We start from the raw sequence: 24,296 nt of genomic DNA on the forward strand, positions 1-24,296 counted from the left end.
GTTCATAGAAAAAGTTCTTGTTTTCAATTCTGACCCAAAATAGAAATCTTAACAAGTAAGCAGAAAACATCAGGCATAAAGCTACTGGATCTCACTTTCATTCCTCTAGTATCAGGGTGCTACTATTTGTCAAACCAAAAATCTTTTGGGGGGCTGCATGGAGTTGTAGCTCAGTGGTGGAGTGTTTGCCTAGCATGTGTGAGGCACTGGTTTCAATCCTCAGCATCAAATAAAAATAAATGAATAAAATAAAGGTATTGTTATCTCCAACTTAAAAAAAAAAACAATGTTGAAAAGTATTTTATCATATTAGGATCTGACTGGAACAGATTTTAACATGTATAAAAAACATGTATAAACATGTCTTTTAGTATTCAGCTGGTATATTATTTTTCTTCTATGTCACATGTAATTATATTTATTATGTTTGTTCTACAAACATTTCAAATATGTAATAATAATAGGAATATGGTGCATAACTTTCAAACTAGTGGAAAGAGGGAAACTCCTCAATCTAAAAGGATGACGAGAAAAATGCATATACAGAAAAAAGCAGAACAATAAAACCACATTAAAGTGCTAAAAATTTAATAATCCCATTAGTTTATAGTTAAAAAGTAAGGACTGTGAAGAATAGATCATACCTAGCTGTATGCTGTTTATAACGGGCCCACATGAGCATGAAGACACAAAGTACAAAAGATGAAAAAAGATGCCAGTAATATGCTAAGCAAAAGAAAGCTAGCATATTTTTATTAATGTCTGATAAACAGATCTAGAAAACAGTACTAAATGTAGAGAGAGGCACTAAATTATGATTAAAGGGCTAGTTCATCAGGAGAATAAAATAACAATTAGCTTCAGAATATATAAAACAACACTTGACAAAATATACACAAATTGATAAAGTTATCATCATTGTGGGTCAATTTAATGTACCTTTCTCAGGAAATGAAGAGTTCAGACAGACCAGAAATTAAGTAAGACTACAGAAAAATTAAACAGCACATTTGATGTTGACTCTAATAACCGGATCTAGCATACACATTGTTCTCAAGCACAAAAAACATTTGCAAATGTTGACTTTGTATTGAACCATTTAGCACATTTCAAAAACCATTGAACTGGACGCAGTGGCACACACCTGTAACCCCAGTGGTTTGGGAGGATAAGGTAGGAGGATCTCAAGTTCAAAGCCTCAGCAAAAGCAAGGCACTAAGCAACTCAGTGAGACTCTGTCTCTACATAAAAAATACAAAATAGGAACTGGGATGTGGCACAGTGGTGGAATGCCCCTGAGTTCAATCCCCAGTACCCTCCCAAAAACAACAACAAAAAAATCATTGATATACAGATTGTATTCTGATCATAATGCAATTAAATTAAAAATAATTACAAAAAAAAGTTTTAACTCAAATTCAGTACATTTGGAAAGTTTACACATTTGCCAGATTAATGAAAATTAAAGTTTGGAAGTATCAAATTACTCTCTCTTCCCTTTCATTCAAAGACTAGCGGCCAGAGGAATGCATAAATCAGAATGTATCTGATGTGGTGTCTTCTGTTAATGCTTTGAAGGATGAGTAAGTTACCTACCTCCTCATGGCTAAGTTTACACTGTCATTGTCTTTCACACAGAATACAGAATGTTCCCTTTTTTAGGACTTAGGGTTCCTACTCCTCTTACTTTTTTGTTGAACTATGTTGGAGCCACTTAGTTCTTTGGAATTTTCCTTGTGCTGACCTACTGGCTAGCCAAGGAGGTCTCAGAGGTCTTTCCTGCAAGACCTCTGAGAGGTCATCAAAAAGGAAACCACCCTGTCTAGTAAAGAAAGCCTAGGTTCCCGCAGGTTGGCCATGTAAAAAGGCCATGTAACAGCTGGGCAGAAGGCTGGCCCACAGGGGTGTTCCCTAGACATCCACTCACAGTTTACTGATCAGAGGAACTGACAGCACTTGTTAGCATTTTGCTCAAAGTGTGGTCCCATAATCCTTTGCTTAGTACTTCAAGCACAACAAAACAGATTGTAGTTTTTGAATAGGAGTTTACTAAAGACTGGAAACTAGCAAAAGGAAGATAGGCAGAGAGGAGCAGAAAGCATCAAGCTGGCCCTGACCTGCCCCCACACTGTGCACAGTGCCCAGGAACCCACACCTCAACATCTGCCCCTCCAAAGTCTGAAGCTGAAGAAGTTCTAGAAAGGGACATTGGGCTGGCTTTATGCATTTTGCACTTCCTGTCTGGTGACTTGCCCCCTCCCAGGAAAAGAAACATTAGGGAGGCACAGGCCTTTTGCAGAGGAACATGCACATTTCTGTCTTGCGAGCCACTGCAGGTGAATCGTCCTATTCGTGCAGTGCCCTGGCAAGAGAAGCCTACAAGAAGCAGGACACCAGTTGTGGGAGATCTGTCTGCAGCTTCCCGTGCTACATCATAGCCTGAAAGTAGCCACCACCTTTCCTTGTGCCGTCTGCCACTGAAACACCGTGTGGTGTTTTACCAGTCTTGCTCTGTACATCTCAGGCCTTCATAAGATCCACTGATAGGGCTTGTCATGTAAGACATTGGGTGGGGAAACAGGCTTAACATCAGAGTCTTCAAGCACCTCAGCCTTCTACTGTGTGGACCAACTGAAAGTTCTGCTCCGACACGCCTTCAAGGAGGGTCCAGGTGGGCAGATGTGTGCATGTCTATATACAACCTTTGTGTATACCAGCAGGTTCCTCATCTAACCATTCAGTGCAGATTGAAAATAGTTTTTTTTTTAATTGTATCTATACTGAACATTTACAGACTTTTGTCCTTGTCATTAGTCCCTAAAACAAACAGTGTCTCGTAATAGCTGTTTACATAGCATTTACCATGGTGTTGGATATCATAACTAATTTAGACATGATTAAAAGTATAGAGAATGGTTTATTTAGGTTATATACAAATACTGCACTTCATGTAAGGGACTTGAGGGTCCCCTGAGGATGCTGAGGGATGAGCATGTTCTAGATCCTCCACGAGCTGCCTGGCTCGTCTTACTTCCTTAGCATCAGACCATTCTTTGGAACTATTCTTTTCACCTTGTCTTTTTCTCAGCTTTCCAGCAGCAGTTCTGGACTTTGGGAATTTGTATCTCAGACATCACCTCAGTGTAAATGCCAGAACTCAGTCCTCTGTATTCTCTTAGCCTGCAGGTTCTTCTCTCTGGTTCCTCCACTTCCATAAGCTGGATCCTTAAATGCCATGTGTCAAAGGGATATCCTTCCAAAAATTAAGCACTATTTTGTGAAAGAGAACTCAAACTGAATTAGGAAAGGTTAATGTGTTAGATGTTGAAAACATATGCCATATGCACCTTAAAAAGAAGATCTACATGCACCATTTAATTTAAGCAAAAGCTGTGTTTAAAATCTGCCCTTTGTGTTTTAGAAGGCAACCTTAATCACTCTTCGGTAGATTTTGGAAAAGAAAAATTCCACTTCAGGGCAATTTTCCCCTTGGATGCGTTTCTGGGTTTTGTCTCTGACATCTTCATGATGCCCAGCGCTTTGGATGCTGTTCCTCCTACGCCTCTTCCATGTGAAGTCATTTCTAATCCCAGTTTTGAAACACTGATTTTTTTTTCCTTTTGCAGTCTCTTATGTCAGAGGACATTCTGACCTCAGGCAAATCCCAGGCAACCCAAGTACTTGATCTCAGACAAACTATATTTTCATAGTAGGGTCCTTGATAACTAGCCTGAGAAGAGAAATGGAAAATTCTGTAGATCTGTCAACTTAGAAGGAAGAGCATGTCTTCTCCATTCATTTGTGGCATTAATGAGTGAACAATTTTAACTGTCCTTGATGTATGATCATTTTTTACTGAATTATACCTTGACTCAAAAAATCCAAATAACTGAATAGTCATGCAAGGGCTCTGGCATTGAAGTGGGTTTCTGGGATGCTTGCCAACGAGTTCCTGTTTTGAGGACAGAGGATCTAAGTGGAAAGATTAAGTGGAGAGACAACTCCACCCCTCTAAGTCTTATTCCTATGTTCCATTCAAATCTTGCTAGCCTGATTTCTGTGGGGTCTGGGCTTTGGAAATTCTCTTTTTTCATGGATGTCTCAATGCACCTTGTTAAACCAAATCTGGACTCTGGCCTGTTCATTTGCTTCCAGCTCTGCTGATTGGTTCCAGTTTCCTTACTCATTAAAGCCAAGATAATCTGGCACCCACCATTCAGGCATCCTCAAGTATCTGGCACCAAGGTAAACCTGGAAGCAAGTTGAGAAGTGTCAGTGATCCAACACCATTGCTTGAGAGTCAGTGTGGTAGACCAGGAGGAGCACTGGAATAGGAGCAGGAGAACAGCTTTCTTGTCCATCTTTGCCTCTGCTGCATCACAGAAGTTTAGGCATGTCTCTGGTTTCTGTGAACTCATCTTTCCTCAGTTATAAAATAGTGATCTGAACTATACATTTTGTTAAGTATCTACGAGTTCCAAATTACCAAGTATGTAAAAAACTAAAAGAGCTAAGCTCCATTTATGCCTGCTGTTGCAAAAACACAACCTGGGTTTAAAGGTGTTAGCATAGCGTATACTACTGATGCTTTTCCACAAAAGTAGATGACTGACAACAAAAATGAGAAAGGACACAGTTCATATTCCAGAGGAAAGGATTAGCTTCTTTGTGCCTTATCGTATCATATCTATAGAGCAAGGATAATAATATCTAACTCAGAATTGCTGGCAAGATTAAACAATATAAGCCCTAGTACTTAGAACTGTGCCAGTGCTCAGTGGTAGTTATTAATATAAATACAGGAAGATTAAAATTGACCTGGAATTGTAGGAAGGGTTATGCTGGAGTAATAAATGTTGAGTTGATGTTCCGAAGTCAAAGCTGGAGCAGAACAGAAATCCAGAAACAAACCCACATATATACTGCCACCCACGTATTATAAATTTTTCAGCAAAGATGTCAACTGCAGTGTTGTTACGAAAAGAAGAATTTATCAATAAATGGTACTAGATCAATTGGATATCCATACTGGGGAGATGGGTCTTAACCCCTACTTCACAGCATACATAAAAATAAATTCTACCTGGCTTGTAGATCTGAGTGTAAAAGGGAAACTTGATCACTTCAGGAAGACTGCATGAGAAGGATAACCATGTGACTTTAGGGCAAGCAAGATTCCTTAATCACAGTTTAAGAAGCATAGTCCTTAAAGGAAAAGATCGCCAAATTAGATTTTATTAGAATTAAGTACTTTTCTTCATAAGAAGACCCCATTAAGACTGTTGAAAAGGCAAGCCACAGAATGGCAGAAGATATTTATAATAAATATATTCCTATTAACAATACATAGACACTTGAACAGGCACTTCATAAAAGAAAACTGATGGTCATAAATATGTCAGAAGGTGCTCAGCATCATTAGTCCATAGGAAAGGAGGAAATTAAAACCACAATAAGATTATGCTGTGTGTTCCGACTAGAATAACATTTTTTAAGGCTGACGTTATCGAATGATAGTGGGGGTATGGAGCTGTTAGAGCTGTCTTACGATGCTAGTGGGAGTATAAGTTGTTACATCCCCTTTGGGAACCTTGTGTGCTGTGTGATCAGGCAGAGCATATTTATATTCCGTGATCCATCACGTTCATTCTTAGGTATATAGTTTACAGAAATGAGTACATATGTATAAGAATGTTTGAAGCAACATTATCTATGATAGCAAAAAGCTGAAAACAACCAAGCATCTATCAAAATTAAAATGAATAAATTACAGTATATGCTTACAGCGAATTAATATATGGCAGTGACATGGAGCAAATTCAAAACTCAACATGGTTGTTTCTCAGAAACAGTATATCGAGCAAATGAATCCAGACCCTCCCCCCAAATAATAATACACACCATATGAATCTAATATGTAAAGTGTAAAGAAAGGCAAAATTGATCTGTAAATGTAGCTTATATAGAGGTCAGAAAAGTCGTTCTCTTCGGTGGGTATAAAGACTGGGAGGAGGCGTGAGAATAGCTTCTGGAATTCTGCTTACATCCTGTTTCTTGAACTGGATGCTAAGTACTTTCACTTTGTAAAATTGATTGAACTGTATGTTTCAGGTTTGTATATTACATGTTTTAGGCCTCAGTGGAGTTGATTTTAAAAAGTAAATGGGAGCTGGGCTTGGTGGGGAGACTAAGGCAGAAGGATCATAAGTTCAGGGTCAGTCTGGGCAACTTAGTGACACCCTGTCTCAAAAATAAAAAAGACTGGAGAGGTAGCCCGGTGGTAGAGCACCCCTGGGTTCAATCCCCAGTATTGCAAAACAGTAAATTAATAAATGTTTTAAAAGTGAAAGGGTACACAAAAGTAGAAACAACCCAAATGTCTCTCTGATGAATGGATAAATAAATGTGCTATATTCATACAATGGAATATTTATTATTCATCCACCAAAAGAAGCAAAGTACTAATACATTAAGTAATGTGTATGAATCTTGGAAATTTGCAAGTTCACGTGAAAAAAAATTCTCAGAAGACCATGTCGTATGAGTGCATGTGTGTGAGATGCCCAGAAGAGACACATCTGTAGAGACAAAAGGTCATGGTTGCTGGGCCTGGGAATGCTGGGGAGAAATAGGGCGTGACTGGAAACAGATATGAAATTTCTTTTGGAACTGATGAAAATATCCTAAAATTAATTGTGATGATCACACAACTCTGTGCCTGTACTAAAAATCATTCAGTTGCATATTTTGAGTAATTGTATGTGAATTAAATCTATATAAAGGTGCTAGGAAACGAAAAGCAAAGGGATCCCGATCTCTGCAGTAATGATCAAGACACTTCAGGACAAGTCTGAGGTGCTATGTGTCTTGTGGTAGGATAGTGAAGACCTTTAGATTGGTGTGAGACAGTGGATAGTCCTAGCTGTGCCATTTACTGGCTGCATGACATCAGGGAAGTCATTTAACCTCTCTGAGTCTGAATATTTTCAGATAAAAATGTGGATATCAGTAGTACCTACTCCATAGGATTTTTGTGAAGAGTATTCATTTCCTCAAAGAAGTGTGGGAGTGTCTTGTAATGCCAGGTACAGTAAATGATAACCATGGTTATAATTACCTAGAAGATAATGCACCTGAAGAGTCCTAACTGCATTTTAGTGAACGAGATGAGAAGTAATTTGTGGAGTATATGATAGAACATCTTTCCCCATCTTTTGTGTTCTGTTGCAGAACACAAAAGTCATGTTCATATTACAACCTTAAGTTATTAATATTGAGTTATATTTTGCCATTTAGAAACAGGACACATGTAATACATTTAAACAGGATTTCCACCCAGAAATTTTAAAACCATAAAGGAATGATGATTAAGGGATTGGCATTCAGTTAACTAGAAAATTCAGCAATTCAGATTACTCAATATGAAAATTTGGCTTATAAGTATAATTGATAGATGGACAGTTCAAAAATAGAAAGTGATCAGCAAAATATTTATTGTTTCCATAAAGAAGTCACATTCAGTCATGTTGAAAATTATACTCTACGGACTGTGGGTGTAGCACAGTGGTAGTACTTTTCGAGTGTATATAAGGCCCTGGGTTCACTCCCCAGCACCACAGGAAAAACAGGTAATAATGGAAAATCATTCTCTATTTTTCTTATTTATCTTAAAAGGTATGTTCTATCTTTTTAAAAATTTCTAACTGAAAGCACTTGCAACCTGTAGAAACTGAGAAAAAAAAGCAAGTTAAGTTCTTTAAATACCTGATACGAAGGGGTAAACCCCCACAAAGTTGTAGACAGGTGCCCAGAGTCTGGAGCCAGGCCTGGACGCAATGTTTCTGAGCTCCCAGTGCCTCAGCTTCTCCAACTGCAATAAGGTGTTTGTCTCATAGCATTGGAAGTTTAGGTGAATTAATGCAAAGTAATTTTTCAAGTACCCAGGAGAAGTAGCACAAAAGCAGGAGGATCACAAGTTTGAGGCCAGCCTCAGCAACCTAGTGAGACCCTGCCTCAAAGGGGGTTGGAGGATGGAACTCAGTGGTAAAGCGCCTGTGGGTTAAATCCTCAGTACCAAAAAAAAGTAAGCAGTCAATAGGCTATTTGTGGTGGACTCTATCCTAAGCATGCGCATAGGTCAGGGTATAATTTTTGCTAACTTTTGTGGCATCTTAGAAAATGATTTCTTCTTCATGCAAAGATATTAGTTAGAACGAAATTGGGTAATTAGATCCAAAAAGAGCTAATTTGGCATGGTGGGAAAATAACAACCACCGAAAAAGATATCTCCAGAATGAGAGAAAAGCCATTACAGGTGTTTGTCACCAGGATATAAAGCAGTGAGCTTTTGGCCCTCAGACTTGGATGTGAATATGAAAGTTTTAGTTTTAAGTGAAACAAGAGCAGGGATTCGATTAAGCAGTGAGCTGTCACAATGAACATTTAGTGAATAGTCATTTAAAGATACATAGATGTTTATACTTCTTTGAAATGCTGAAAATTGTACATCTCTTTTATACTTGCTATTAGAGAGTAGTAATTGTGTCTTGTTAATAGAGAGGCTTTCTAAAATAGAAAAATCCTTAAATGAGTTTAAAAATATGCTAAAATTCTGTTGTCATATCTAGATGTGTAGAAGAGTGTTCCGCTGAGGTCACGTGGTCCCTGTACCACACAGACTGGCCATACGCAGTGAAGCCTGTAAAAGCACTGATGGCCACCGCCACCAGTCTCGTTTCTGGCATGAAGATAATAGTTTCCTGTTCAGGAGGGTGTGCCCATGCCCACTGCCTCCCTCACTGAGATTTACTTCTGGGGAGCTTGCTCACGGAGCATTAGTCACCACAGTCCTCCGGGAGAGGGGTCAACTACACTGACACCCTGGCCTCCTGAACAGGTGATTCTTGGTGTGTGCTGGGGACTCAAGGGCAGGAGAGGTGACCGGAGTGGACACAGACTTTCGTTAAGTTTGTGTGTGTGTGTGTGTGTATGTGTGTGCGCGTAACAATCCAAGTCTTACCCAAGTAACACATAGATAATTTTTCTTATCATAGAAAAATTAGAATTTACATATAAAAGAAAGAAATTAATAATCCTGTCATTCAAATAAAATCGTTGTTGTTATCTTCATATATTTCTTTTCATGCATTTTTAAGCCAGGTTTGCATTTTTGATTTTACACCTTTTTATCTTTATTGCTTTTTCCAGTCTTTGAAAACTAAAAACAATTACAAGAGGTACAGTGTAGAAAGGAACAATCCCCTACCTCCAGCCCCCAGAGGCCATCACTGGGGATGTTTTCATTCTGCTCTTTTTAAGCCATAACCACCTTTCTGTTTTGGCTTCTCTTTCTTTTAAAACTCATACCTAGTTTTACTTAACTGGATTTGTCCTATTCAAACTTTTTTCTTTCCCTGGCTTCCACTCTGCCTTTTTTTTTTTTTTTTTTTTTTCCCCTTTATTTTTGGATGAGAGTTTTGAATATGCACTTAAGCAGACAGAATAGAATGAAACCCCTCGTTCTCTTCACCCAGCCCCTGCCACCCTTAAACTAAGGCCAGCTGGCCCTATTTCCCGCCCCCTGCCACCCTGCCCCCACCCTCAGCCCCACTGGTCTGACCTGCTGATGTGTGACTGCCTTCCAGGGTCCTTCCTGGCCCCTCGGGCTTCACTCTCTTGGCATTGGAGAAGGAACCAACGCCCGCGCTCGGGTGCTGTCCCAGGCCTGACCGTCTGACCTGGGCTTTCCCCACGCTCTTCCGAAACGCCTGGAAATTCCCAGACGTTGAGTGTGCCAGCCTCCCGTGTTCAGCTTCTCGTTCTCTTTCCTGTTAATGAAGGAGGCCATTGCTCAGATCATTTGGAAAAGGAAGAGTGGAATTTACTACCTGGGTGTTCCTCTTCCATGCTGTTCATATAAATTTAAACTGAGATTCCTGAGAATTAGATTGAACATGACAAAAATTGCTGTGTGGGCAGTTTTGTTGAGTACTTGCAGATTGATAGAGGCTTTGTAATAATGAAGGAAAAGGTTCTTTCAGCTGCTAAGATCCAGAAGGTGAGCTCACCAGTTAAGGAGTTTGCAGCTGAATGTCCTCTTTAACCCTTTGCTGGATGGCATAAAGAAAATCCAGAGACTCTTCAAATCCTGGCCTTGAGGAGAACTCAAGAAGACCCAAACATCCCCTCCTTGTACACGGAGACCTTGCTTTGTATTCACATTGACATGAACCAGGGATTTTTTTTTTTTTTTTTTTGCTTTGACTCCTTTTAAGTTTATGAAATATCCTCAAACCATTACCACGTCATGGCCCTGGAGTATTGCCATGGCATGCTGTCCCAGTGGTCAACTTTTGTGTAAGATTACATAACAATACCGCACAGAACTGGAAAACTTCAAGAGTTTGAGTTGTCCCTCTTACCTAGCAACCCAATCGGTATTTCCATCAAAGGCAGTGGGAATTTGCTTACCCCAAGTAAAAAGGGAGTTTATTGTGTGGCCACAAGGTGATCCAAGCCCAATCGTTTTTCAGCTTTCTAGTTGGTCTCTAAAATTCAGTGGGACCCACCAGGGCCAGGGTCTTCTTTCCGGCTGAGTGAACCACCCTCAGTGAGGCTCCCTGCTGGCCCGCATCCTTTAGACAGCAGCAGGGTCCTTTCTCTCAGTTGATGACTCTCCAAGCTTCCAGAGCACAGTTTCTAACTCTTGGGGTCCACGTGTTGGGAAGACCGGCCACAGGGGCAGGAGGGTGACCATCAAGAGCATCATGCTCCCTGTGTCATCTGAATAGACTCCCATGGGAAGCCAGCCTCTGCTGTGTGGGGGCAGGAGGGTCCCTCGGTGTTGCCTCCTCTCATCGTCCGCCTGTGCTCACCCAGGTCCTCCTTCACCCAGCAGTCCATTGTCTGCCTGTCTGCCCGCTGATCTCAGTGTCTGTGGACTGCAGCCACAACTCCGGTATGCCAGATGAGAACGTGAATATGGTGAACATTCAGTTATTTTCACTTCTGTGTTTGAAAGTGTCCCGCGGTTTCCCGTTTCACTTGAAGTAAAGTCGGCATGCTTTGTCTTGGTGAGGTAGAGCCTTTCCAGTCCTGCACCAGCCTCCTGCTGGCCATGCCCCCCTCTCAGCCTCCTATCCATTCCTTAGCCACACCAAGCCTGCGCTGGCTGCATCTTCAGGGTGTGCCCTGTGATGCGGTACGTCCCAGACCCCCCAGGTCCAAGCGTTGTCCCTCAGAGAGGCCTTTTCTAACTAACCCTAAGGGAGAACCTTGGCCTACCCCAGACGTCACCTCGCACCATTTTCTCTGAAGTCCTTTTTACTGTCTTAAATGGTTTTGTCCTTTATTTCTCTGCTTTGTCATTCTTTCCTCGCTAGAATGTAAGCTCTGTGGGAGAAGGGACCTTGTTATTCTTCTTTACTTGCATGCCCCCAGTGCCTGTAAAGTACCTGCACGCAGTAGGAGCTTCATAATACTTGTGAAAGGCCAAATGAGCAAAGGTGCCTGTTGGGCGCAGGTTTGGATGGAGGCATCGAGGTCGTGAGGCAGCTCAGAGCCAGGCCGTGTGGGTGTTTCTCCTGCAGGAGGAGCTGCCCCCAGGCGGAGCCAGCCCTGCTTCCCTCAGGTCTCTTAGCCAGACTACTGTCCCCTGAGGAGATGGGCTTGTTCCGGGCAGCCCCGGGAGCCAGAACTGGAACCAATAAATGGAAATTCTAGGGAAACATATTTTGGCTTTACAAGGGGGAAAATCCTTACCTGTCATTTTACCTAAGGATGGAGTAGACTACGTGGGGTGTCATGGTGTCCCTGTCATCTGAGGAATGGCGGCACAGGCCGGATGCACATGGGCACTCTCAGTATCATTGCTTGGGCGGTTAGACCAGCCAGTGCCCACAGCCTCTTTCTGCTGGAGTACTGACAAGTCTGCCATGTATTTTTTTGAAACTTTTTTATTCATTCCATGAATGTCACCCACCAACCTTTTCCCTGTGCTTCATGCTGACTGCAGAGTGGGCCTGTAGCTCATGGTGGGCCGGTGGGAACTGTGTTGGGAGTGGGCTGAGCAACTTCAAGAAGGCTCCAAAGGGAGTCAAGGCTGGCCTCGATCCTCAGGACACACCTGCCAGAGAAAGGCCACTCTGGCTTGGTCAGTGGGGTGAAGGAGCTGTGGGAACTGTCAGGAACATTCAGGGAGGTGCCCCCAGCACAGGAAAGACAGCAGGAGCCCTGGAGTCAGGAGTGCTCCGAGGGGCTGCTCATGGTGAGGGTGGTATATCTAGCATTTAAGGAGTAATGCCCAGGGCAGATTGAACTGAGGAGGACCTTTGTCAGTATCACCTGGTTTCAAAGTAGTGACAGGAAATAGTGTGCAGGGGGAAGAGTGGAAGGTAGGAGACACAGGACTGGGATTCGGGGGCCAGGCAGATCTGTTTTTAAAGAACACTGTCTTCAGTGCAGAAGGTGGCCTTGAGAAGTGGCACGGACAGCAATCAGGAGGCTTAGATCCTCCCTAAAAAGGATGGTCCCTGCCCACGTGGGTGATGGTGATGGTGATGGTGGGGAGGAAGAGATCTGGGCAGGCTTGGGAGGAGTTTAGAAGGCGGAGCTCAGGGTGATGGGTCCATAGAGGCCGGAAGGGTTCTGGTTTCTTTATGGTTGGGCAGTGGCGGTGCCACTGCTGGTTCAGCGGGCATGACTCCACATCCTGGGATGGGAACACTGAGGGTGGAGCACAAGGACTGGTGGGTGGGAGGCCCCTGTGGGACTGCTGGGTGGCCATTCCTGGCAGACTAGTGCTCACGTCCATCTGGAGCTCAGAGAGGTCTGGGAGAGTGGTACACAATTGGAGGACCAAAGCCCAAAAGTGATGCTTGAACCACTGGAAATGGATGAGACAGTCACTGGCTGTCCAAACCTAGGGAGAGTGGGAATAGAAGAGAAGGCAGCTGGGCAGAGTGGAGACTGGGCCACCAGCATGTGGAGGACAAGCAGAGGAAGAAGGAACGACTGCAGAGAGCAGACGCTGGGGGCTCAGGGCCAAAGGAAAGGAGGGCCTGAATGAGGGAAAAGTGGCCTCAGATGCCATTGTAAAGTCAGGCCTAGAGGGTGTGGATTTAGTGATGTAAGTCATTAGTGACTTTGCTGGTGAGGTACATTCAGCAGCATTGCTCCCTTCCATTCTGGATTCAGAGGGGTCCGGGCATCACATGTGTCTCAGTCCAGGCTGCTGTTACAACATGCCACAGACTGGGTGCCTTATAAATGATGTTAACTTAGTTCTCACAGGTCAGGAATCTGGAAAGTTCAAGATCTTAAGGCACTGGCAAATGGGTGTCTGGCGAGGGCATTTCCTGCTTCATGGATGGCATCTTCTTGCTGGGTCCTCATATAATGGAGTGGGGATGGGGAACTCTCTGGGATCTCTTATAAGGGCATTAATCTCATTGGTGAGGGCTCTGCCCACATGACCTGATCCCCTCCCAGAGGCCCCACCTACAGACACCATCACACTGAGCATTAGGTTTCAGCATGTGAATGTTGGAAAGGCACAAACATTCATTCCATTGCAGAACATTTTATTGTGTTCTGTGAAGAGCTGCTGTCACTAGAGGAATACTTTCTGTGAAGTCTCAGTGTTGGGTGAGGGTGAACTTGAGTGACCCAAGTCTGGAAGCCCAGGGCTCCCTCCTGGTCAGGGAAGCCTCCTATGTCCCCTCCCCTAATTGGTGGCAGCCTTGGTAGTGTTCATGTCTGGCACAGGCTTTTTAGTTAAACCAGTCACTCTCCTCCCAGCTGTAGAGAACTCTAAGCTAGAAATTTAGAAAGGAACTGCTGGGATTTTTGAGGACTTCCTCTTCTAAGTAAAGAGAACTGGAGTTAATGGCTTAGTGGTTGTCCTGTGACCAGGCCCTACTACAAGTGATGAAGGAGATTGGCAGTGGGAACCAAAAGAGCCCTCAGGGACAGGGGAGTGGCTGCGAACAAGGCTGGGAAAAGGACTTCTGAGTCCAAAACTAAGAATGTGGCTTCCATTGAAGCATAGAGATAGGAAGGGATTTTGAGTTGTGGTCCTCTAAGACAAAAAGTGAGGTTGTGTCACTTACCCTGGGAGTGACTGGGTGGAGAGGGCACAGGGGTAATAAGAGGAGCAGAAGCTTGGGATTCAACCTAATTTGGGATCTGAGGCTTGTCGCTTCCTGGCTAGGTTACTCGATAAGTGACTTTGGAACTTCCCTGCCTCCAGTGTTACGTCTGTGCAAGGTGCTTCGCACAGCTGTCATGTTCACACTGTGCGTGAAGCTCCTGGCACAGAGGAGACTTTAACAAATGGTCCTCCCTGTTGTCCTAGTTGTCATCATGGCCACTGCCAGTGTCGCACCCACAGAGTCGTTAGGCTTACAGAGCACTCGCATGCGTCCTCATGATGGCACCCGCTCTCTGTCAGCTCATGTGGTTGTCACAGGAGTGTATCTGCTCACCCCGATAGACCGAGAGCTCCTTCAGGAGAGGGATCTCCACTCAGGGATGCCCCGTGCTGGCTATGCGACTCCACTCCGTAGATCACAGATCCGTGCAGAGAAGCACTTTCTTACACCTGTGCTCTTCAGGACTAGAGCAGGTGGCTTCAAGACAATGCACTCTCTCCACAGGAAGGGCACATCAGGGGCCACCTGACAGGGACACTGTTGGGAAGTGGCTGCTTGGATGGGAAGGTTTTTAAACCCTTGTTATTCTAACTGGGCAAAGCAATTCTGATAAGATTCCCAAGTTCACTCAAAGGAGTGTTTGTACTCCTATGAGCTTGGGGAGCCTGTGCAGAGTGAGCCTGACCTGGCCATCCTTGGGGATCCTTCTTGTCCCTGCTTCCACTAATCTTCAAAACTCATGGGACTCCCCTCACCCCCCGTACATGTAAAGTTTTTAAATTAAAAAGAAAAATAAAGAAATGCTTTTATATTCCTTTAATGAGATTAAAAGAGAGTATTTTTTAAAACTTCGCGATCATCCTCTGTGTCATGGCAGTGAATGCTATATAACCTTTATTATTCTGTTTCATAGAATTTAAACTTTGGTGCCACTACCTCAAAAGTTCTGCAAGTTCACATTATGTAAATATATGTAATAAAATATTTACTTAGGGCTTCCATAAAAATGTCCAAAGCAGAGAATAAGAAAGTGTCTCTTTGCTGGTTTCAGAGGCCCTGCTGGGAATTCGGAGTGAAACTGAAGCCTTTTGAATAGGTTTTGATTGGCCTCCGTTGTGTTTTATCTCTTGTAATGAACTCTTTGTCAGTTTGTCAATTTTCACTAAGGACAGAAAGTTCATGTAAAGTAACAACAGAGCCCAAATTTAAAATTATGGTTTATATCATGATGTAATAACCCTCTCTCTTTTCCTTTAGTCAATATTTACTCGTGAGGCCAACATACTACAATCCTGACTTCAAAAGAAGACACTTTATTTTACCTTCTCCAAGTGTTCGTTTTCGATACTTGAAATATCAAAACTAGAAGCTGAGCCGTCTGAGACTTCTGGCTGCAGCCACTGGGGATCGAGTTCCTTGATCACTGCTCCCAGTGACCCCGTGGCACAGCTGTATGCTTGGTCAAGAAGGCCAGCAGACTCAGAGCTGGACTGGTTTCTCCCAGCTCTGCAGACAGCCTTTCCTGTGGGGGACAGGCACGTGGTACCACCCCACTGCACCAGGCTCTTGAGGTGAACTTCGTTTTTCCCTAATATAGAAATGCTATAGGATCAGGCAGAAAAGCTCCCAAAATGCTCTGTAGGAGGGTCTCAGTGTCAGAGCAGATGAAGAAGGGGGAATCGGAAATTCTTTTCCTTGCCTGAACCCCTTATTTCAAACATCCATGTTTAGATACTGAGAGAACTGTCGCCAATGAAGAAGGAGTAGGAGGTTAAGAAAAAACTGCAAATTGCATTGCAGGTATATATTTTGCAGATAAAATACCTGATACCTTAGGACTGAGCATCCAGCTCACCAGAGGAGCAAGTGGCAATGTGTTAATAAGCTCTTCCAGTCAGCAAGGATCAGGCAGGACTCCAGAGTGAGTCAGAACTGAAAGGGAATTGGTTATCTCTGGGCAGCCATGTCCTCAGCTAGACTGGGTTCAGCTTCGACTGAATCCTGAAGTTCAGATAAGGCCATGGTGATTCTCCCTCTATTTCTTAGATTGGTTATTTCTTATATTGACATGAGTGATCTAGGTGGATCTGTACTGGCTAGGTGACCTGGCTACCTCTCTGGCATAACTGGTAAGAAGACAGGGCCTCTGTTGTGAAGTATATGGGAAAAGATGTTTCCTGGCAGCTCCAGGCTTATTCAGCCATTAGGGTCTGGGATCCCAGGAGAGAGACCCTCTTTTCTAAAGTCTAGGCTCAGAATAAACCTACTTGGGTCACGGATCTATGCTGAGAGCAGTCACTATCAGCAGGGTGCAGGGTAGTGGAATTGCAGCAGGTGTGTGCTTCAGTTTATACAGCTCCACGCCTGTGCTTGTATCTTCAGTTCATCTCTCTGTCTACGATGCTGTCCTCAAACTATATGCATATCTCTCCTGCATACTCCTTCTCATGTTCTGCCCATTTAGTGCATTTTCATACATATATACATACATAAGCATACATATGTATGTATTATATATGTGTGTCTGGGTGTGTATATATATTTATATTCCCATCATATTTGGTAGATGACATACAGGATGTTCAAGAGAAATTCTCAGTTTTATAACCTAAATACTTCTTCAGCCCCATTTAAAGTACCACCAGGCCACCTGTCTGGCCCCCTTTCTGGAAGAACTAGTAGGGAAAGAAGAGCCTCCCTCTGCTGCAAAGGAAAAAATGAAAAAAAAAAAAAAAAAAAAAAAAAGAGTAGAGGGGGCGGGGGAACCAAACAGGCAAACAAACCAATTATTGACCAACCAGCTATTGGGTCTGTCACTCAACAAGCATTTCGCAAATAACCTACTCAGGCACTCTTCAGGCACTGGGCGGGAAGCTTGCAGGAAAGGCATACTGGCTAAATTCACCCTGTAGGGAGAGAGGCGGACAAAGGGCGCGTAAGCAAATGAAGAATCCAGTGACATCCAAGTAAAGACAGAGCCAAAGAGACAGACCATGGTCAGCATTATCAAGTACATAGTCAGTGCCTTAAAAACACGGGCAAAAGAAAAAGAGAGCAGTAGAATCTCTTCTTGCTTGGGGATTCTTTTTGCTGAAATTATCCCAAACATGGGAAAAGGCATGAGGCCCAGTGAGCATCAGCACAGGTTGCAGTAAGATGCATTCAAGGAATAGAAAGAGGCCCCCTCGACAGCCCCTTCCAGAATGTGCGAAGGATGGGCCCTGAAGCTGACGGTGGATTGAGGTGAGACCGTGCAAGGACATGAGTGACAGGCTCAGGAGCAGCATGTGTAGAATGATCACAGCAACAGTCTGGAGGGCTAGGTGAGAGGGTGTGAGGCAGGTGAGCAGGGCAGATATGAGCCAACGAAGGGCTGTGTCCCTGGGACTGGATGGAAGGCAAAGCTTTTAGAGCAGGGTCTTATGGGATTTGGGGATTAGCTCATTTGTAGTGACCCAAAAGTGTTTATTTATCATCCAGAATGAATAAGAAATATATTTTAAGAAACATTACAAGAAAATTTTAAATAAAATTTCTTTTGTGAATCTGTTGGTGTTTATTCAGAGATTAGAAGCACTTAGAAATGGGATAAAATCTTGAGAAATTGGTTAATCTTGTTTATTCATAATAAAAACTCCATCATCTTTTGGTGTACAGTAAGAAAAGTGACAATAGTGCAGATCACCAGGATTAGGAGAGTCTGATGAGGCAGAAAATGGCAGCCTGCACTTCAAGGCCTGGCCTCTGGAAGTGACATGGATTCATGGCAAGGACTCCTGGGAGGGTTCCCCTGGCCTTCCAAACCAGGCTGATAGTCCTCTTTCTGCTTTCACAGGCTCCTTTGAAGTGGGCGTCCACATTGCCGACGTGAGTTACTTTGTTCCTGAGGGGTCCCATCTGGATAAAGTGGCTGCTGACAGAGCCACAAGTGTATACTTGGTTCAAAAGGTAAAAATCAGTCTTAAATTTCTTAGATCAAAAATCATGCTTCCATTTAGTAATCTTCCTTTAAGAAAAAAAACTCATCTCCCTCACCTTCCTGCCTTTTTTTTTTACACCACTGAGCCACATCCCCAGCCCTGTTTTGTATTTTATTTAGAGACAGAGTCTCATTGAGTTCCTTAGTGCCTCACCATTGCTGAGGCTGGCTTTGAACTTGAGATCCTCCTGCCTCAGCCTCTCGGGCTACTGGGGTTACAAGTGTGTGGCACTGGGCCTGGCTTGTCTCTCTTTAAAAAAAATGTTTTTTTAAATGAGGAATGGTGGTCTCATCTGGATATCTCTTCTTACATTGTAAGTTCTAAAAAAAAATGCTCACCACTGGTTTCAACCCTGTTCTAACGGGGGGATCCCATCTGGTCATGCCCTGCCCCTAACAAGATGACCAGAATAATCTTTAAGATGGAAAAGCAGAGGGAGGCCCTTAGGAGCCCTGGCTTTTCCCAACTTTGCAACTCCTGCTGAGTCAGAGTGTCATAGGCCTCCCTCAGCTCATCTGTAAAAGGAAAGAATGGACAGAATCATCTCAGCACATCCAGATAAACATTCCTTTAGAGGACAGGAAACCGTACCCATCAATTGCAGTCCATCACCTGTTTTTATATGACCTATGAACTAAGAATTGTCTTTATGTTTTTAAATGGTTAAAAAAATATTTCATGACATATAAAAATTATATAGAATTTGAATTTCAGTGTCTATAAATAAAGTTTCATTGGAACACAGCAAAAAACAAACAAGAATTTACTGAGTGTTGGTATGTGTTGGGCACTGCAGTAGGCTCTGGGGACAGTGGTGAAAAAAGACTATCCATGAGTTATATCTGTCCCCCTTGGGGGAGTAATGAATTCTTCCAGCCTTTTTTCTCCTTCTCGGGACATTCTTAGTACATCTGCTCATTGGGCTCATCTTGTATTTTTGGTTGTGTCTTGAGTCACTTTCCTGTCTGTCTTCCATGAGCTCAATGGTCCAGCTTGGGATCTCTGTATACACTGGATCAAACCTTCCCTGCTCCCTCCCATCCCTATGCCCTAGGATGTGACTTCTGCTCTCTACTCATTGACTACACTGAGGTGAGAGTCCTGCCCCACCATAGGCCACACATACCCAGGTGCTCTTGAGAGCTGGATACTATTTGCTTGGCTCCACCTCTCAGGGATAAGAGACTAACACAGACGCCAAACCTACTTCATTCTGGGAATTTCTAAATGTCATCACCCATGAAAGGTGTAAAGCTGCCCAGTCTCCCTCCAGTGCCTAAATGGATCTGCCTCCCCCTGCCAGCACTCCTAGGTGCCCTTACTGCTGGCAGAGGAAACACCAGGCCGTGCACTCTGCCCTTGAAAGGATTGTGTCCCTGTGCACCATTGTGTTCTGGCTGCTGCCTCTCCAACTGCTATAGAGCAATAATGGGGTGCCAAGCTCTAGATTTGAGGACCCTTCCCACATAGAGAGCCAGAAGAGGCCCAGGAAGGGGGTTCTCTGAGCCCTGAGCTTTATGAACCTGTGAAGGATCTTAACATGAGCATTTTTGCGATGTCTGCAAGACAGCCCCTTTGTTGCTTCTTACTGTCCTCTCTTCCCTCCCTCACCTTTTCAGAACAGGGACTTTGAGAATGGTGTGCATGCTCCTGGCCACCTGAATTACTACTTTCTGCTATTCCTCAAAACAGGCTGGCCCTTTACAGGTGTGATGTCAGAGTAGGCCACTGGGATTCTCTATACTGCTCTCCCTGGAAATACCCTCACCCCTGAGGCTCCAATGAAGCCAGTCCCATGTTCTTCTTGTGCCCAAGCCCTGACCATGGGGAAGAATGAGTCTCATCCTGGCAACATATTTGGGCAACAGGTCTTTTTAAAGGCCAGTGCTTTCCTGCCTTCTCTTTTTGTCCCAGCTGGAAGTCCAATAATTATTATTTACTGCTTCATGTCACTTCTGCCTCCTGAATGATCCTGTGGCACCACCATCCTACCTACCACCTCCCCATCACACCCCCCAGGGAACCCACTGAATCTTCCACCTGTGCTATAGTATACTTTCTTTTCAAGTCTGAAACCAAGGCTTTCTGTCAGTACAGACCTCAGCTTATGTTGAGGGTTTCTTGACCTCTTGCTCTTTTCTGTGGAACCCACTGCCAGGACTGCCACAGCTTAAATGTGACCATCATGCAAGGTTCCCACCCAGTCCCACAGCCCAGGATATTCTGTATCTGTGGTCTGAGTCATACCTGCAGCACTGTGACATGTGGAGGAATGACTTTCAGACATACCTCTAGCAGGTCCAGTAAGCCATCATGTCTTGTGACCTTTGAGTGCCATCTGCTAGCAATAAAAGCATAGGTCCTGCTAAATAGAAAGATTGTCACACAAGTGAACCATTCATTTCCTCAGCCCAGGCTTGTACAGACTCTCCAGTATTCTGCCACCTCACGCATATGGTCCTGAGCACTTATAACAGGGTAGTCTTGTGCTAACCTCTAGAAGGGAGTCTTCTAGAATCCCTGGGCTCCCATTTTGTCCAAGCATCAACTTATTGCCTAAAAAGATATTGGCAGTTGTAGAACAAAAGTCCTCCAGGACAGAGTAGAAGTCCTAGGGTTTTTGGAACGTACAAGTGTACTGAGAGTGCCTCTCATGTTTTCTACTGCCCACCTAATAACTAGCCTTTCAAAGTGAGAGACTCTTTTAGGCTCTGATTGTGGCCCTGTTCTTTTGGGGCTAAAGATTTTGTTGCTTCTTTGGTTCCCCCACCCCAGTCAGGCCAACAGTTGACAGTGATGTCATGGATCCCATGATGGAGATCATACTGCCTAGCACTCTCTGCTTCCTCTCCAGAAGGAGCTAGTCCAGATATGCTCTTTCCCCAGGTGAGAGCCAGAGCACTCATGTGTCATGGCTGCCTTCAATATGATGAGGTTCACCCTAGAAAGACCCAGCAGCTCCTCTCCTGCTTCAGGATGGTGCTCTCTGGATCACTACAACCTGGATTATCTGAACAAAACCCTAGTCCTGCCTGCTCTGGGATTGGATAGCTGGTGACCTGGAGGCTGAGGCAGGAGGATCACACATTTAAGGATAGCCCCTGGGCAACTTAGCAGGACCCTGTCTCAAAATAAAAATAAAAAGGGCCGGGTGCAGCTCAGTGGTGGAGCATCGAAAAAAAAAAAAAAAAGAATTGGACTGGATAGCTACTTTCTTCAGGGTTCGGCTTTACTTTCCATTGATACTTGGTGATCAGAACCAGCATGCAGGTGTTTTCTACCATCCTAGGATGAGACTACTCAGTAGAGAGGGAGATGGAATCGATTAGAGCTGTGAAACTGAGTCGAAAGCTACATAGGCATCCAAATCCAGTTTCAAGAACAGAGTGAGCCTTGGGCCATAGGTGACCTCTGTACAGGTGTGCCTAAAACATCTAGAACCTTCAGAGGCCACCCCATGAGAACAGCTATACCCTCAGCTGAGCAGCAGTTCTACCAAATCTTGCTTGTATCAAACAAACCATGTTCCCAATTCACCTCTGAGCCCCTTTGAACCTAAATGCAGTTTTCAGAACTTCTAATTGACTTCCTTCCTCATGGTATTTATGATAGCTGTCAAGCGATAAGCAGGTATACTTGGCTTGCACAAGACTGCAGCACAAACTCCTGATCCACAGATCTCTGAACGTGAGCACACCAGGCTTCCTCCCTGACCATGAAACAAAGGCCTTCACATTCCATTGCTGACCGTGCAGGTGGCACCCCTGGAGCACAGCCCCACAGAGCTGGCCTTCAGTGTATGTTTGTGTCTTTGGAAGGTTTCTTTAACACCCTTCAAGTTTGTATCCACCTGACCTTTACTCATAGCCAGATAGGACTTATTAACCTGGTACTAGAAGAATTACCTTCAGTGTTACACCCCTCAATACTGACAGCTTTCTTGTACAGTTTTCTTTACTCCCTTACTTCATATTCCCATTCATGGTAACTGTAGTTACAACTTATGAAGTTCTCCAGCATGGGGCAGCCAGTTAATACCTCAGGAGCCATGAGTTATCTGGAAGGACCCTGAATTTTCTGCTGGGCTAAGATGGAACTGAGGATTTCACCAATTAAGTCTGGATCTCACAAAGGTATCCACAGGAAGATCGATGGTCTTCCAAGCACCATCTGCAAGTGCAGGAACTGGAAGACCAGTTCCCTAGATATTTGAAAGTTCCAAAGGTCTTTGAATCCATGGCCTGCCAGCTTCACCCCCTGCAACTCCACCATATAGCACCAGCTTGCCAACACTTGCTTGAACAGCCTGGAAGAGGGAGCCCAAGTGTCTGCTAGTTATGACAGCTGGCAACACCATAACCAATTGACCTTTACTTTTCTGGAAAAGATGTGAGAAAGAGAAGGAACCCAGCTCTTACCTCAAAGATGTGCAGAACTGACCAGCATGGCTAAAATTAAAAAACAGAAAACACCACATGTTCCACAAGGCTCTAGAGTAATGGGAATTCTCACTGTGGGGGAAAGGCAAATTGGTACAACCATTTTGGAAAACTATTTGATAGAATATTTTTTTATTATTTTCCTCTTTTATTTATATTAACAGATAAAATCATATGTGTTTATTATGTAAAACATAATGGGATGTGGGAAAGTTGGTTGGTTAGTTGGTCCCATTTTTTGCAGTACTGTGGGTTGAACCAAGGATTATTCAACCTCTGAGTTGCATCCCCTGATAGTATCTTTTAAAGATGAGTGTATACATACCTGTATATACTATTCTACAGCCATTCTACCTCTAGGGATGTACCCCAGAGAAATGCTTATGGTGTATCTTGCCAAAAAATGTTTATGTGTGTTCATTGGAGTATTGTTCAAAGTAGCCAAAAAAAGAAATTATTTAATACCTATCATCTGTAAAATGAACAGATAAATAATGGAATATTCACTCAGTGGGAGACTGTACAACAAAAAGAGAACAAATGAACAGTGGCTTCATACAACAGTTGTAATGGTGAAGGAATCCAGACACAAGGATAGATTCCATCCACATAAGTTCACAACCAGGCAAAACTCATCTGCACCATTAGAAGTCAGGGTTGTTTACCCTTGGTGGGAAGAAGCACCCAGTGGTGGGGGACGTCCAGTGAGTCTTGAAGTGGGTGGTAGTTACATGGGTGTTCAGTTCATTTTTTTTTTTTTTCTTTTTTGTGAGTTCTTTTTTTTTTTTTTTTTTTTTTTATTATAAACAAATGGGATACATGTTGTTTCTCTGTTTGTATATGGCGTAAAGGCATACCATTTGTGTAATCATAAATTTACATACAGTAATGTTGTTTGATTCATTCTGTTATTTTTTCCCTTCCCCCCACCCCTCCCACCTCTCTTTACCCTCTATACAGTACTTCCTTCCTCCATACTTGCCCCCCTCCCTAACCCTAACTCTAACCCTAACACTAACCGTTCCCTCCCCCCCATTATGTGTCATCCTCCACTTATTAGCGATATCATTCGTCCTTTGGCTTTTTGAGATTGGCTTATCTCACTTAGCATGATATTCTCCAATTTCATCCATTTGCCTGCAAATGCCATAATTTTATCATTCTTTATGGCTGAGTAATATTCCATTGTATATATATACCACAGTTTCTTTATCCACTCATCAATTGAAGGGCATCTAGGTTGGTTCCACAGTCTGGCTATTGTGAATTGAGCAGCTATGAACATTGATGTGGCTGTATCTCTGTAGTATGCTGATTTTAAGTCCTTTGGGTAGAGGCCAAGGAGTGGGATAGCTGGGTCAAATGGTGGGTCCATTCCAAGTTTTCTAAGGAATCTCCACACTGCTTTCCAGAGTGGCTGCACTAATTTGCAGCCCCACCAGCAGTGTATGAGTGTACCTTTCTCCCCACATCCTCGCCAACACCTGTTGTTGCTCGTATTCTTGATAATCGCCATTCTAATTGGGGTGAGATGGAATCTTAGGGTGGTTTTGATTTGCATTTCTCTTATTACTAGAGATGTTGAGCATTTTTCCATATGTTTGTTCATGAAAAAGAATCAAACTTTTATGACTTGTGCGTTTATCTGTGTATACATGTTATACATATTATACATGTATTTTTGTTTTGAAGCTTTTAGGGTGACCTCCCTTCCACTTTGGCTCCCT

At 43.4% G+C, this 24,296-nt stretch overlaps 1 protein-coding gene across 5 annotated transcripts in view; it reads left to right on the forward strand.

The window, feature by feature from the left end:
- Positions 1-24,296, forward strand: part of DIS3L2 (DIS3 like 3'-5' exoribonuclease 2) — a 362,072-nt gene that overhangs the window by 245,081 nt on the left and 92,695 nt on the right. For all 5 annotated transcript variants that reach the window (XM_079134845.1, XM_079134846.1, XM_079134843.1 and 2 more), the window contains one exon: positions 17,986-18,098. In XM_079134845.1, the coding sequence (XP_078990971.1) occupies positions 17,986-18,098 (113 nt within the window). The remainder of the gene's footprint in view (positions 1-17,985; positions 18,099-24,296) is intronic.

This window comes from Sciurus vulgaris (genome assembly GCF_902686455.1).
Source record: "Sciurus vulgaris genome assembly, chromosome: 3".
NCBI lineage: Eukaryota > Metazoa > Chordata > Mammalia > Rodentia > Sciuridae > Sciurus > Sciurus vulgaris.